Genomic DNA, 15,691 nt, shown 5'->3' on the forward strand with positions numbered 1-15,691 from the left:
TCCTGGACAGAAGACATCTACCATGCTTCCCATGCTGACACCGAGCAGATGGTCTAACCTCATCACCCCTTCCCAAAGATGGCTTCCACCCCTTACTGCACATGGCTGCCCTCACACCCCATCAGTCTCACTCTTTTCCTCCTGGTAGTCAAGCCCCAATGTCATTTCTCTCTGTGCTGCGTCTTCCTTATTGTCCCGCCCTTTCTTCTGAAGCGATCCAGCTGACGCCTATGGTCGCTGTAACCATCGCAGACCAAGGAGAGGGAGAAAAGGTCCCAGGGACCTTGGGCGGGAAGGTGCCCTCTCACTTCCCGTCAGTCTTGTTTCTCTTTCCCCACATCCCTCTCCTCCCCTCCCCTCCTCCCACTTGGCTCAGACTGACAGGGAGCAGAGCTCCGGGTGTACAGGTATTATTTTTTTCCTGGTGGGGGAAGGGGGGTGGTGATTGAGGAAAGAAAAGAACCTCGGGCAAGGATGATTGGCATGAGGCCACGCCTTCTTTTGTCCTCCCCCTGGTACTCATTCTGGCCCTTACAGGGAAATCCACCTGTCGGGGGCCAGCAGCCAGTGGGGACAGGCTCTCTTCTGCTCCTCCCGCTGCTGCCACTTCTGAGCTTCGGAGCTTCCTGGGGGAGCCTAAGGGACTCTTGGGAGCCATGAGAGGGCCTCACTGGAGGGTCCCCTGGCTGTGTCTGAGCTGCTTTTATCCTTGTCTCCTCTGGCTAGCTGGTAAGTGATGCGTCTGGAATAGAGTCCCCGCGGCAGGGGAGGCTGGCTCCAGGGAGAGGGGAAGGAGGAGAGGAGGGAGGAGAGAGAGAAAAGGAAACGTGAATGGGTAGATAGTTCACGAGGTGGAAGAAGAAGGGGAAACACTAGACAGACAGAAAGAAGGGGCAGAGGCAGAGAGAAACAGAGATGTCTGGGGGGCAGGAGGTGGTCTGGTTTGGGGAACCCACAGTGGAGGGGACCAGAACTTCATTTACATAGAGAGAGAAAAGAGGTAGAACCACAGGGAGAGAGTTGAGGAGAGACTGGGGGGGAGACGGACGGACGGACGGGTGGACGGACAGAAAAGCCGGCGGCAGGAGCGAAAGAAAAACTTACAAAGAGGTCAAACCAGAGAACAGGATGGATGAGAAATCAATGAATCAAAGCAAAATGGGCGTAAAGGAGAAAACTGTGGAAGGAAGCAGAACTGGGAGGCAGGAGGCAGGCCAGCTTGGAGAATGGTGGTGGACAGAAGCCGGGCAGGGGCGGGGATGCTGAGAGCAGCCAGTGTGCCCCCCTCAAAAGAAGCCTGCCATTCCGAACTTTGATTCCAGCCTTGGCTTTTCACAGCCTCATCTCCCTGGGGTGGGGTGGGCACAGGGATGGTCTCCGGGTCCCCGAGACTTCTTCCTGCCACTTCCCAAGCTGATGGCCTGACTCCAAACTGAGGTTTCGTTCCGTGCATCGGGGGGTCTGAGTATTCTGTGAAGGGTGAGGGAGGAGTCAGGATCCTAGACCTAAGTCAGAGTCATAGTTCTTTCCCACATCAACAGGTCCGGGGAAGCTTTCACTGGAGGTACTGCTTTACGGGGAGCAGGTTAGAAGGGGCATGCCACACGGAGCCAGAGTCGGGTGTTAGAAAAGTGGGATAGCCTGGCCTTCATTGCTGAGAGAGGGAGAGAGAGAGAGAGAGAGAGAGAGAGAGAGAGAGAGAGAGAGAGAGAGAGAGAGAGGGAGAGGCTCTCACTGGGTAACTTACTATGTAGCTTTAATCAATCTTGAATTTGTAATCCTCCTGTCTCAGCCTTCTGAGCACTGAGATTACAGGCATGCATGAGCTTTCCTTAACATTTTGTCTAAGAGCAAATGAAGCTACCCTCAGCCACCTGCCTTCCAGGCTCCCACGCCCCAGGAAGTGAGGGAGCACCACCTTCAGAGGTGGCCCAGGTCTGGGAGAGAGTCCTGCCAGCAGGTGTGAAAATGGAACCTAGACCAAGTAGATGTGGCTGCTTGGTAAGCCCCTCAGGGAGCCAGGAGGAACAGTACTGAAGGGCCCTGGTCTTTCAGCTTCCCAGGGCCTTCTTAGCTGGGAAGAAAGGGTTGCCATGGGAGCCATGTTGCTTTGGCTTTTGTGCTAACTGTCCTGGTCCTGAGTGCAAGTTTTATCCCACCCCTCCAGACCTCTGTTCTCTATACTCAAAGCATGGCAGTGAATGCCACAATGCAATAATAGTCTAAATTCCTGAATTTTCTGGGTATGGTGGCACATGCCTTTATCCCAGTACCTGAGAGGCAGTTGGATCTCTGTGAGATCAAGGACGGGCAGGGCTACATAGAGAGACCCTGTCTCAAAACAGCAGCAGCAACCACAACACAGTCTTAAGTGTGTGTGGTGCTGGGGATGGAACCCAGGGGTTTCCACATGAGCAGAAAGCACTCTACTAATAGCCACAGCCCAGCCCAGCTGGGGATGGAACCCAGGGCCTTGCTTCCGCTAACCACGCATTCTGTACCATTGAACTATGCCTTCTGCCCAGCCCCTAAATTTTTACATTCTGTGATTTAAACTCAACTCTTGGGGCTGGACAAGGTAGTACATACCTGTAATCCCAGCCCTCAGGAGGCAGAGACAGGTGGGTTGGGAGTTCCCTGGCTGCTTTTCCAGAGGATCCAGGTTCAATTCCCAGCACCCATCTGGTAGCTCACAACTGTGTGTAACAGAGGGATCTGACACCTCCTCCTGGCCTCTGTGAACATCAGACACACACATGTACACAGACATATGTTTAGGCAAAATACACATAAAAATAAATGGTTTTTTTTTTTTTCAAAAGCCAGATCTGATGGCTCAAGTCTCATCTAGCACTCAGGAGGCTGAGGCAAGAGCATTACTGTGAGTTTGAGGATAACCTGGGCTATTTAGTTAGGTCTGGGCCAGCTTGAGCCATAATGTGAGAACTTTTCTTTAAAAAAAAAAATCTAAGCCAGGCGGTGGTGGCGCACACCTTTAATCCCAGCACTCGGGAGGCAGAGCCAGGCGGATCTCTGTGAGTTCGAGGCCAGCCTGGACTACCAAGTGAGTCCCAGGAAAGGCGCAAAGCTACACAGAGAAACCCTGTCTCGAAAAACCAAAAAAAAAAAATCTATTCATTGGGTATGGATATGATCAAGATTCATTGTTTAGGTATATGAAATTGTCAAAGAATACATAAAAGTTATTTGTAAACCTCTTCCCCAAGTCAACTCCAAACGTGTCGGTACCAACTCTCCACTTGCCCCAAACTGTTTGGATCATTAAACTCTGTGTTCGGTAGAGAGGATCCAGAGTGCAGGTGATGGAGAGGGCAGAGGGGCGTGGCCAGAGAAGGAAAGGAGGAGGATGGAGATGAATGACTGGGGAATGTGGCTTGTCCTGGGGCCGAGTCCTGAGATACCAGGAGCGAATCCAGGAGGGCGGGCGGGCGGGAGCGGAGACGGGACATTACGAGGGGCTTCCTGGGAAAATCCAGTCACTACACTGCTTCAGGCAGCTTCTGGGGGTCTGGGACCCTTCAGTCCATTCCTTCCGGCTCCCCGAGGGGTCTCCTAAGGCCTCACATATGTCTGAGTCATAAGCCATCATAAGCTGTCTGTTTGCACCTGCTGGCAGGACCTTCCTCTGGGCCCAGGCCACTTTTGAAAAAGGTGTTGGGGCATTGGCCCCGGGTCAGATGGAGAGCTCAGAGCTTCCACAGAAGAGCTGTCTGTAGTGGTGAAGCTCTTTCCTGGTAGAGCCGGGGCTCTTCAGAGTGAAGGTGGACCCGACCCGGAGCACAGCTCTGTGGCTCCTGGCAGGAATGACTGAGGAGGAAGCCCGGCAGCCACGCTTCCTTGCTTCCCCTGTTAGGACCGTCAGTGACCTAGTAACAGAGGTGACATCAGCACTTCGAGTGGCCACTGGGTGGTTATGGAGGGCCACAGCTAGGGCAGGCTGGAGGAGGAGAGCCAGGGCCACAGGATATGCAGCGGAAGGGTCCCATTGGCCTTCTTTCAGAGAGCATCCAATCTTGTCATCGGGGTGAGAAAGACTTCCCCAGCCTGCAGCTGAGACCACCAAAACTGCACAGGCTCATCTGACCCCACTGCCCCAAGACCCCCCCACCCCCACCCCTGCTCAGGGATATCCAAAAGAAGAGGTCCGGCCAAGGGCAGGAACTCAGCAGCCCAGGGGTGGGAGGCCAAGGCTTATGGCTCTAAGGTCTCAGTGTCCTATAATGGAGCATCATCATGATGAGGATAAGGAGACAGCATCGAGAGAAGCCAGACAAACTTCTTTGAGCGGGATCCTTCTGATGGCGGGCGGGTGGGTTAGGAGGCAGGGTGTATGTACAATGGAGCCCCTCCACTGGATCAGACGGCAGGTCTGTGCACCCCAGGACTTACGAGCCCTTGCAAGGGCGGCCCCGCTTTATTCTGAAGGTGGCTTACTGCCGGAGTTTACCGGAAGGCCCGCCCCTGCCGCGGGGGGGGGGGGGGAGGCATGCTCAGCTGATGGCTGTTTCCGGCGGCCTTTTTTTCCGGGGCAGCCTCATCGATGCCCTGGTCTCAGATAGGCTGCCCGGAGCCCTGCCTAACAAGTGATCGGAGAGGCCGGGAAGCATTCGCTCTTTTGTCCACGCTCAAAGGCATGGTCTTTGCTGCTGGGTCTGGTTTCTGGTTTCTTGGGGTGGGGGTTAAATGGCTCTCACGGGCACACAAAGCCGTCTGTGGGACCACTTCCCCCCCCCCCCCCCCGCCCGGGCCAGGTCTGACACCCTCTAGGGCATCTCAACCTTCGCCTCCGCTGTGCACCGTTCTGTTAGGCTGAGTTCACGCATTCTCCGTCATCTGCTTAGAGGCTGGAGCAGATGGAGTGCCACCCGTCTGCACAGCACGAGTGTCCTAGGAACGGGGCCGTCGTGCCACGCAAAGCCTCTAAGGAGGGTGGCGGGGCTTATGGCGGGCCCCGGGCTGGATGGTAGGCAGCTCTGGCTGGCCTCTCCGTCTGTTAAAGGACTCACGGGCATCGACTCTGTCCTTTGGACCCCAAACAGTGTGCCATGGGGTGAATTCAGGTGAATTAAAGCAACCCCGGCTTCGAAGCTTGCTCACCCCCTGGACGTCTGTTCACACCAGTGACTTTAGACACCGAGATGGATAAGTCATGGTCCTTGCCTCCCAGAGCTCTCTCACTTCAGTGACCTGGTTCAGGCCTGTGACCCAGAAGTGAAGCAGCCCTGGCCGCTTAGAACTGTCCACAAAACAAACTTCCCAACAAGCCCACCCCACCCGTGGAGGAAAGAACAGAAATGCCGACAAGAGAGAGAGAGAGAGCCATCCTTCATTTATTTGCTCCTTGAAAGGGCCATGTGAGGGATGCCCCCATGAGCCCGACATTGTTCTCAGGTGCCCCTGGAGGAGCACAGTGAAAGAATGAGACACCACCCCTGGCAGGGCTTCCTGGAGCCAAGACCTTGCCAAGTGCAGACAGGCATTAAATAATTGCAGACATGTTCCCAGGGTTCCCAGGGAGTGAGGGGTCTGAAGGAGATGCTGAAGAGGCTTCGTGTAGACCGAGTCTGGGGAGGCCTCTGAGGAGCTGCTGCATGTACGAGCAGAGCCCTGACGGCTGAGGAGGGAACATGGACGCGGAGGCCAGGCACCAGTCAGCAGGGCCTGAGCAGTGGGACATTCCCAGAGAGACTAGTCCCTTGGAGGCTTCCAGAGGGGGCAGGCAATAGATCCCGCAGGGCCGGCAGGCTGCGGGATGGATTATGGATTTTAAGTAGCTGACATGAGCAGGCAGTGAGGAGCTTTCAGTAAGGGAGTGACAGGCCCAGCCTTTAGAAAGTTCTTTCTAAGGATCGCCCTGGATACTGTGACTGAAAAGGGACAGACAGGCTGGGGTTGCTGGGGAATAAAAAAGCAGCCAGGAGCCGGCGGGGCTCCAGGCAGAAGATGCTGGCCTGGTGACGGCCGAGAGACCTGGGGAGAGTGAAGGCCACAGCAGCAGAGAGTGAAGGCCACAGCAGCAGACGTTCTAGCAGCTCCGAGGAGACACAGAAATCAGGCAATGCCCAAATGACACCTGGTGAGCTTGGGGAGAGCCGACGGCTTCACAGACATCCTTGTTGGCGTTCCAAGTATCTGTCATTGTCCTAGTTTCGTAGCTAGGTAAGGTACCCCCAAGCAAGCCTCAGGGGAGTCAGATCGTTTGCCCAAGTCACACAGCCAGTGTTGGTCGGTGGAACTCTCGATGTTGGCTCCGAGCCACTTCGCAGGTCCACCGGCTTCGGCCGTTTCTTGCCCGCATCCGGCTCAGAAAGAATCTTGGTAGGGGATGCCCAAAGCACCATGCCTGGCAGGAACCACAACACGCAAAGTTGCCATTATTCCTCCATCATCACCTCCCTTCTACTATCCCAAGTCAAGGAGACCTGAAGGGTATTCCAGGGAGCCAGGCAATTCAAATGTCGACACCGTGATCCCCACTTCCTCAAGCGATTTCATTTCATCAATAGGGGTGGGCGGCACATTCTCTGTGCTGACCTTAAAGCCTGTATCACCAAGGAAGACCTTCCAGAAGCCATGCCTGCCTCCCAGCAGACTCTAAACTGAGAGACTCCAACCTTCTTTCTAGCTGCATCGGCCAGAGCCATCAAACGAGGCAGGTCAGCCAGGCGCTTCTTCCCTTGCGTTATTGCCTTGGGTGAAGTCACCTCACCTCACTTCTCCCAGCACGTGGGAAGTGATACATCCAGAAACTCCAGGACGAGCCGTGAAGCGCCGAGACCCGCCATAACCTCTGCCTACCCAGCCCAGCGTCGGCCATCTTGCCTCTGCCATCTTGGTTTGGGAGCTTGTCTTTCTTGATTCCCATCGGACATGGCATATTCACCTAGTCTGTTTGCTCTTGGGTTCTTCAGGCCACGTGACTGTCTCGTGGGCCTCCTTCAGGTCCTAGGGGTGCAGGAGAAAGGGGTGCAGCCTCGCTCTTCCTCCAGCCTCAGTGGAAGGAACCGAAAAGGAGAGCTTATGGAATGCTTTCAGAAGATATTGATGATGCCATTTTAGTAAGCCTGGCCCTGCTGCAGGTGCCCCGCCAGACTCTCTCGAGGATTTTCCGAGTTGGTTTCTTTCCCTGTCTTGAATTCTAAGACAGAGGAAAGAGAAGCGCACCGTGGTGGGTGCCACACTGGTCACGCTTGGTTCTGAGGCCGATGTGCCGGCAGTTAGACCTTGACTCCCCACAGGGGGTGGAAGAGGCTGGCTCTCCCCCCCTTCAACTTCTTCACACTTTCCAGTGCATTCGCTGCGGAAGCGGCACAGTTGCGTTCTCTGCCTGGACCCAGCTCTCTCACAGGCAAGCCTACAAGGAGCTCATCAGCCAAGGAAGAAAAGTGGGAAAGTGATGCATCGTGGGAGATTTGGCTTATGGGTTTTCCACCTCTAGTTCCAGGAGAAACCCAAGACAGACAGACCAGGTGCTGAGGTGTAGCCGCCTCAGCCCACAGAGCCTGCAAAGTGACAGTTTGTTTTCCCTGGGTGCCTCTGGGTGTGACCCTCCACCCTTCTGGAATGTTCTCTTCTGTCTTCCTCGCCTCTGCTACCACTCCTCCTCAATCAACAATGCACCCATGACCTTGTCGTGACGGTGGAGTCACCGGAGGGCCGCTGCGAAGATTGACGCCTGTTTTCACTTTCAACCTCGCCATCCCTGGAGCCCTGAGAGGTGCCACAGAGCTGGGAGGGAGGCATGGCCTTGTTGAGGCTAGAGCAGGCAGAGGGTACACAGAGGTCTCCGGGACACAGCTGGGAGGCACAGCCCCAATGTCAGAGCTGGTGCCGGTGGCCTCCCCGTCCCCGGCTGAAGCTTCTCCTCTCACAGAACTTCAAAGTTTGTCTGTTTTAGGCTGTCCCACGTCCATCATCAGACAGTGGTTGTGCCATCCCCGAGGGGACAACAGCCCACGACTCACACCGACCGACCGGCACAGAAGGAAGAGCCAGGGGACAGTCAGAAGTGCCCCAGTACCGTGTTCTTTGCCCTTGAACACACGCCCGGCTTGTCCTCAAGCTCAGTTCCCCATCAACATGGTAGGCCAAGAACCTGGGTCTGGTCAACTGTAGTCGGAATTTTCTCTGGCCCGCTGGGGGAGGGGCTCCCTCCTCCCTCCTCTCCCCTCCCCCGCAGCCCTGTAGCCGCTCAGACCCAAGTAAACACATAGAGGTTATTTACAAGCTGTATGGCCTATGTCAGGCTTCTTGCTAGCTGGCTCTTATAACTTAACCCATTTCTATTTATCTATAAGTTGCCATGTGACCGTGGCTTACTGGTACTTTCACATCTTGCTTCTCCTGGCAGTGGCTGGTGTCTTTCTCAAAAATCTGCCTTCTCTTTCCTGTCTCTCTCCTCAGATTTCCTGCCTGCCTCTAAGCTACCTTTCCATAGGCCAACACAGCTTATTTAGTAAGCAATGGGAACAACATATATTCACAGAGTACAGAAGGACATTCCCCAGCACTTCCCCTTTTCTATCCAATCAAAAAGGAAGGTTTTAATTTTAACATAGTAAAATTACATATAACAGAACAGTTATCAAATAAGAATTATAGTTACAATATCTAGTCTTTGTATTTGGCAAAATTAAAGAAAATATTCTATCCTATATTTGTGAGTCTAAGGTTTCATATCTAATTTATCCTTTATCATGGCTGATGAAAACTATAATTATAACTATTTAGTCTTCAACTACATTGAAGTTATAGTTTTCCTTGTTAAGAAATTCAGAAAAGAAAAAAAAAAGAAATTCAGAAGAGAAAAAAAAAGAAATTCAGAAAAGAAAATCATTAAGGGGTATAAAGTGTATAAGTTTGAAAGACATCAAAAGATAGTTTTGGTAAGGCAAATTAGGATAGAAGGTAAATTAGATATAATCCTTTGGATTCACAAGATAGGATAGATAATGGAATATTTTCTCTGAGTTGTCAAATGCAAATGGACTAGACATTGTTGATGTATTTATTGACTATATATATTGTATATAGTTATTGTACTTATTGTATATAGTTTTTCTTATATTAGTTATAACTTTTATTTTAGACAAAAAGGGAAATGTGGTGATATTTTATTTGTGCATCCCAATTAAGCTTATATGAGGATCAGAGGAGAAAACCAGCCACTATATTAAACATAGAGGTTAGGCAATGGTAACACATGCCTTTAATCCTAGCATTCAGGAGGCAGAGATCCATCCGGATCTCTGTGAGTTCAAGACCACACTGGGAACAGAGCCGGGCCTGGTGGCACATGCCTTTAATTTCAGCACTAGTTAACCATAGAAGTCTGAAGATCTGTACAGAGAGACAGGAAGTGATAGAGCTGGGCAGAGAGAGGAAGTAAGAGGGCAGGGACAGAAAGGCATATAGGCATGAGTATACAGGAAGTAGCTCTGGAGGCTGAGGAGTTGGTAAGGTGAGGTTGGCTGTGTCTTGTTCTATTCCTCTGATCTCTCAGTTTCACCCCAATATCTGGCTTAGAGTTTTATTAATAAGACCATTTAGCAATTCGTCTTACAGTCAACCATCATAGCTCACCCCATTTCAACACGCCAGATACCCGGTGGCAGTCCTGAAGTTGAACTCACATCTCCAGACTTTGTCCTTTTGCCTTGGTGTCCCAAGACTTCTGCTTATAGGAGATACTGGACAAGCTTTTTAGCCTTAGTTTTCTCACTGTGCAATATGGGACACTATTCGTGACATAAGACGTAAAGCATGATGAAAATACCAGGCATTAGTAGTTCTATTATTCAGAGAGTTCAAATGTGCCACCAAGGGCAAACAAAGCAGCTTGATGTATGGCTAGTTAGTTACAAAAGCAGGTTGATGTTCCAAGACTCAACACGGAGACAGGCTTTCCACTGAACTACCCAGAGCCGAGAATGCTTCGGGAACGGCCATTCCTTCTTACAGAAGCCATCCTGTCATGCATACAGGTGCACCGACCATGTTCTCAACCACAATCAGAAGGTCAGCTGTTAGCAAGCGGCCTCCCTCTGAGAACTGCTTCGGGATCCTAATCTATGCATCGTATCACAGCTATGATGAGATAACCAGTCTCCATGGATCTTACGTGGCAGCCAGACCCATGCCCTCAGTGTTAAAGCAATTTCCTTCCGGGGCAGGCAATGGAGACCACTTTATAGGGCAGTTTTTCCCGGTCTTGTAGCTAATATCCGTCCAACAGTAGTATGAGGGAAGCACTGATTGGGAAAGTATTAGGCAACTTTTCATTACTATAACCAAAATCCCAGAGGCAGGTTAACTTGATAAGGAAAAGAATTTTATTTAGCTCAGAGTTTGGAATGCAAATATAGGCTCTGGGGAGGACCCCGTGGCAGACCAGTCAGAGTGGTCACTCCACCAAAGCGGGAGAGAGACAGGAGTCCCGCAATCCCTTCCCAGGACACGCTTCCGGTTGACCTAAGGGCTCCCTTGTAAAGGTCTCTGTCATACTGAGGAGACGCAAGCTCCCAGCAGACGAGCCGTTGAGGGACAAGCTCACAGCATCCCCGAAGCAGGGAACAGAAAACTGGACTTAGGAAGCCAGTGAGGGGTGTGGGGTGGGAGAGAATGGCACAGCAGAGAGACGAGGGACACGACGGGAGGAGTCATGTGGGGGGACGACGGTTGGTGTCCCGCTCCAGTGCCGGGAACAAGGAAGAGGAAGAAGTGGGAGGTGACTCAGAGGGTTCCAGCCTGGACATCTGGGAACTGCTACTAACGATTCACAAGAGGAGGGAGATGGAAGTTGCGGCTTGGGTATACTGCAGAGCAGGAAGGGGAGCTTGGGATGTGGGTGAGAAGCAAGGGGTGAACTGTAGATCTGTAGACATAGCCAGAAAGGAGGGAAAGACCCGAAGACGTCACCCAGAGGCACTACTACGTCGCCTGGGGCTGGGGGAGCAGGGGGAGTGGAGGAGGGCTCGGAAACTGTACCCCTGGGAGGGCAGTGCTCCGTATAATAGCTATGGCAATAACATAAAGGGCAATTCGAGAAGGGTAAGGCCCTTGCTCTGTAAATCCTGGAGAGAGAAACGAATGAACGGACAGGTGGAGACAGGCGACCCAGAGCTACTGGGGCTCCAGGGGACAGTTGTTTGTGGTGCTTAGGAGAGTCTGGCTTTGGTGAAGTGGCTGAGGCGGAGAGCGGAGGCGTGATGAAGATGTGGTGAGCACCAGCCAGTCCAGACCGAACAGCAGAGAGAGCGAGAAGGCACAGGACAGATGGCAGACACATTTTAAAGCCAAGGAGTCCTAAATGTGTTTGTTTGTGTGCGGAAAGGGACGTCCGGGCAAAGAGAAAGGGTGGATAAAGCCACCCAAGGGCTGAGTAGAGTGGACAGGACACAGGGCAGAGGGTAGCCTGTCAGTGGCCAGTAAACAGGACCCTGGGGAGGGGACAGCCCGCCAGGGAGAGTCTGCCACTTTTTGCTTATGGGATGGGGACCAGAAAAGTCAGGAACATTTCCTGGTGGGCAGAGTCTGACACACGTGAAATTGAGTAGCTTTTCAATGAAGTCTGAACGGTGTGTCACAGGAAATGAGGAGTCGAGAGGGAAGGAGAGACAAGCCTGATTTCTTGGAAACCAGCTCTCTACACAGAGGTCTCTGGGCTCTAGTTCTGCACTGCATGGTGCTGGGCTGAAGGAGAACACCAGACCCATTGCATTTTGGGAAAAGATGAGGCCGGTTCACCCCTCAGTGCTTGAGCACAAGACAGGCCTGAGACCAAGCTCTAGAGCACAGCTCGGTGAAGACCACACGTTTCTGTGTCTTGTAACATTACTAGGATGGCTTTAGCTTGCACTTATTCTTCTTACTTTCTCATGCTGGATTTGAACTGAGGGCCCGGCTAAGCACACCATCTACTGCTGAACTATACCCCAGTACTTAACATGGAAAAAAAAAAGCAGATGCTATCAATGTTAGCTGAAACATATCAATGAGAAACTCATAGTTAGCAAAAAATGCATCGTGTAGTGAGGGAAATAAATAAAAAGCATCCCCTCCCCTTGTATTTTTACCAAGGGTGAGCCCAGATTTGAATTCTCTTCTTCTGTCTCTGTCGTTTTTGTCTGTCTGTTGTGTGAGTCTGAGTCACTGCCTGCCTGAATGTCGTCTTGTCTGTCCCAGCATCTGTGTGTCCCTAACAAAGAGCTTTTGCTCTGCATTTATTGAACAGCCCAGAAAGCATCACATGGGGAATGAATGGGGGACATTTCATAGACATCTTTAACAGTTTTACAAGGGGTGAAGTCACTCTAACTGACCCCCACTGTCCCAGATAACAAACAAATGAATGCCACCAAGCAATATCCACATGCTGCTTTCAGGGCTCATGGTGGATTTTTGTTTTATAACGTTGATTTTCAACTTTTTGTTGCTTTTAACAAAAGACTATTACGTCATGCATACATACACACACATATATTGATCTATGGGCCAGAGGCGTGTAAGAGTTTGTATATTAATATTATAGTTATGTATTAGCTTAGGTTGTAAAAGTTGATTGCGTGGGGAATCCAAGGCAAGGTTGGGTGTTACCTTGTTCTCTTAAAGGCAGGTTAAACAAACAGGCTGGGTACACAGTGGGCTGGAAGTCTTAAGTCTCAAGTGACCTCAAGGGCTTATTACTAATTTTGGCTTTGAGGTCCAGCAGAAGTTCCAGTCTCTTAGATTGTAAGAGGTATTTGTGTCTCCACACCCATCATTTCACTTTAAGAACAGTGTTTTTTAAAGTGTGGTCCATAGGCCACAGAGACCAGAATCACCTCAGACACCACTAGAATGCAAATACCCAGATCCCATCCACACACAGAAAATTAGACTCTCGGTGTCAGCCCATGACTTCTTTTGTCATGGGTTATTTCTCACTTTGTGGTCCAGACTGCCTCTAGCAGTCCAAACCTGAGGCAATCCTTATTTCAGACTCATAAGTGCTGGGATGATATGGCACAAACCACCATTCCCTGCTATAAGGTCACATTTTTAGATTCCCCAGGGATTCTAATTTATCTTATCTTTTATAAAAAGATTTATTTATTATTTTTAATTATGTGTGTATGTGTGTGTGCCTGTATGAGTTTATGTGCACCACACTCATAGAGCCGCCTGAGGAAGCCAAAGGGTGTCAGATCCCCTGGAACTGGAGTTACAGAGAGCTGTGAGCTGCCGGATGTGGATGCTGGGAACTGAACCTGGGTCTTCCGAAAGAGCAGGGAGCATTTTAAACTGCTAAGCCTTCTCTCCAGACCCTCACCCTATCTTTTGAGGACTACTTTCTCACCAAAAATAACGATTCTTCCCTTACCACTGCTTCATACTTGAAAATAACTCGCCTGAGATTAGTAGATGATCTGCAAACCCTTTCCCTAAAGAGCTAACTAAGCCATGGAAGGAATGCTGTTTAAATAGTGATAAAAGACAAAAAACCAACCAGGGTATGTCTGTTGTATGAACATAAAGCCCTTCCTTCTCAAGACAGCCTCAACAGAGTGAGAGAGGGTTTGTTTTTTCCTCTCATTTACATCCCAAACATTAAAACCCAGGTCAGAAAACATTCCCCAGGAGAGGGCCTGTCACGGTTCCCATTGCTACCATGTGCAGGAACATGCTAATCTAACACAGGAAGGCTCCAGGTGTCGGGAATGGCATTGTTAGGAAGGGGTCTTCAGAGCTCGGCAGAGAGTTGTTTTCATGATGTGTCTGAGGCCTTGTTATTGGCCTGAGTTCACCCACTCCCATCAGAGACGTTCTTGCAGGCTCTGAGGTCAGGGAAGGGAGACAACTATTGCCCCAAATATAAAAGGCTGATTTCCCCTCTGTTGATGAAAATCATAACACAAAGAAACACTCATGGTATAAGGCAAGGTTAAAATGATGCCCTGGTTAAGTGAGGCTGCACACACATACAGACGTGTACACTTGTACACTCACACACTATCTTCGTTAGGGTTTTCTTTTTCTCTGTGTAGCCCTGGCTGTCCTGGAACTCACTCTGTAGACCAGGCTGGCCTCAAAATCACAGAGATCCACCTGCCTCTGCCTCCAGAGTGCTGGGATTAAAGGCGCGTGCGTCACCACCGCCAGGCTTAGTTAGGGTTTCTGTGGCTGTGAGAAAATACCATGACTAAAAGCAGCTGGGGAGGAAAGGGTTGATTCAGCGGATACTGTCAGGTAACAGTCCATCTCTGAGGGAAGTCAGGGCATGAACTAGAGGCAGGATCTGAGGCAGAGACAATAGAGAGATGCTGCTTATTGGCTTGCTCCCCATGGCCTCCTCAGCTTGCTTTCTTATACAACCCTGGACTACCTGCTCACAATGAGCTGGACCCTTCCACATCCCTCATTAACCAAGAAAATGTCCCACAAACTTGTCTATGGGTCAGCCTGATGAAGACAATTTCTCAATTCCTTCTTTCCAATACATTTAGGTTTATGTTAAGTTGACAGAAGCCAGCCAACGTGTTTATACACACACACACACACACACACACACACACACACACACACACACACACACGAGAAACAGGAAAAACTTGGGAAAAGAACAATGTATAGGCAATGAGACTATAGAATTTTTTGTTTTTCAACTGTTTCCCAAAAGAGTAAAATGATCATGTCTTCTTTTACATGTTTCAGTGAGGTTATACGTATGACTTTGTCCATAAAGATGAAACGTATCTTTAGTTAGATTTGCCTTCAAGACTTTATATTACTACATAAACATTACAGTTTTTGAAATGTTTGTATTTCACTAACGTTCAGGGAGGCAGTTGCTTCGAAATTTGATCATATATGCAAAACTTTGCTAATAATTTATAAATTCAAAGGGCTTTCTCCTCCTTCCTCCCCTCCCCCTCTCTCTCCCCCTCTCCCCCTCCCTTCCTCCCTCTTCCTTCCTGCGACTTCTGTTTCTGTACTGGTTGTGGACTAGCTAGCAGGGCCGCAAACATCTTAAGCTGGAGCTCGACCACTGAGCTGCAAGCTTTCTTATATAAACAATTATATCATCTTCAAATAATCATAAGCTTTCTTCTTCCCTTTCCACATGAAAAGGAAATTCTGCACACTGTTGCATCCTTTGTTTCTTTTCCCTTCATTGCACCTGCTAAGGCCGCCGTCCTGACGGTAAGGAGGAGAGGCTGGCAGCATCTGGGCCTGATTTCTAATTTTACAGGAAATGCTTCCGTCACTTTATCTTTATTGACTGTGTTATTATATGTTATATCGATGAAGATAAGGGGGTTAATATCTTTTGTTTGCTAGAAACTAGTTTGCTTACATTCGAGTGTGCATGTCACACACACACACACACACACACACACACACACACACACACACACACGCCATGGTATACATGTTGAGGTCATAAGGCAACTCGTGGGAGTCAGTTTCTCCTCCCCCACTGTGTGGATTCTGGGGATCAAACTTGGGTCATCAAGCTTGGTTGCAAGTACCTTTAATGTCTGCTCCATCTCAGCAGCCCAGAACTTTTTTTTTTCTCTCCACATCATTCAACTTGGCATCAAACTCATCATCAATCCTCCTGTCTCAGCCTCCCAAATACTGGGTTTACAGGTGTGAACCCCACAGCTGACTCTTAGGACTTTAAAAGGAA

At 50.2% G+C, this 15,691-nt stretch overlaps 1 protein-coding gene across 3 annotated transcripts in view; it reads left to right on the forward strand.

Moving 5' to 3' along the window:
- The first annotated feature begins 467 nt into the window (after window positions 1-467).
- Muc4 (mucin 4, cell surface associated) overlaps window positions 468-15,691 on the forward strand; it is a 49,074-nt gene continuing 33,850 nt past the window's right edge. The window contains exon 1 of one of the 3 annotated variants that reach the window (XM_076548771.1): window positions 468-729. In XM_076548771.1, coding sequence (XP_076404886.1) covers window positions 657-729 — 73 coding nt within the window. In that variant the 5' untranslated portion in view covers window positions 468-656. Of the gene's footprint in view, window positions 730-7,616; window positions 7,739-15,691 lie in introns of those variants that run through there. The other 2 variants (XM_076548772.1, XM_042259190.2) reach the window with 2 other exon arrangements.

The sequence above is a fragment of the Peromyscus maniculatus genome, chromosome 12 (assembly GCF_049852395.1).
Source record: "Peromyscus maniculatus bairdii isolate BWxNUB_F1_BW_parent chromosome 12, HU_Pman_BW_mat_3.1, whole genome shotgun sequence".
Taxonomy (NCBI): domain Eukaryota; kingdom Metazoa; phylum Chordata; class Mammalia; order Rodentia; family Cricetidae; genus Peromyscus; species Peromyscus maniculatus.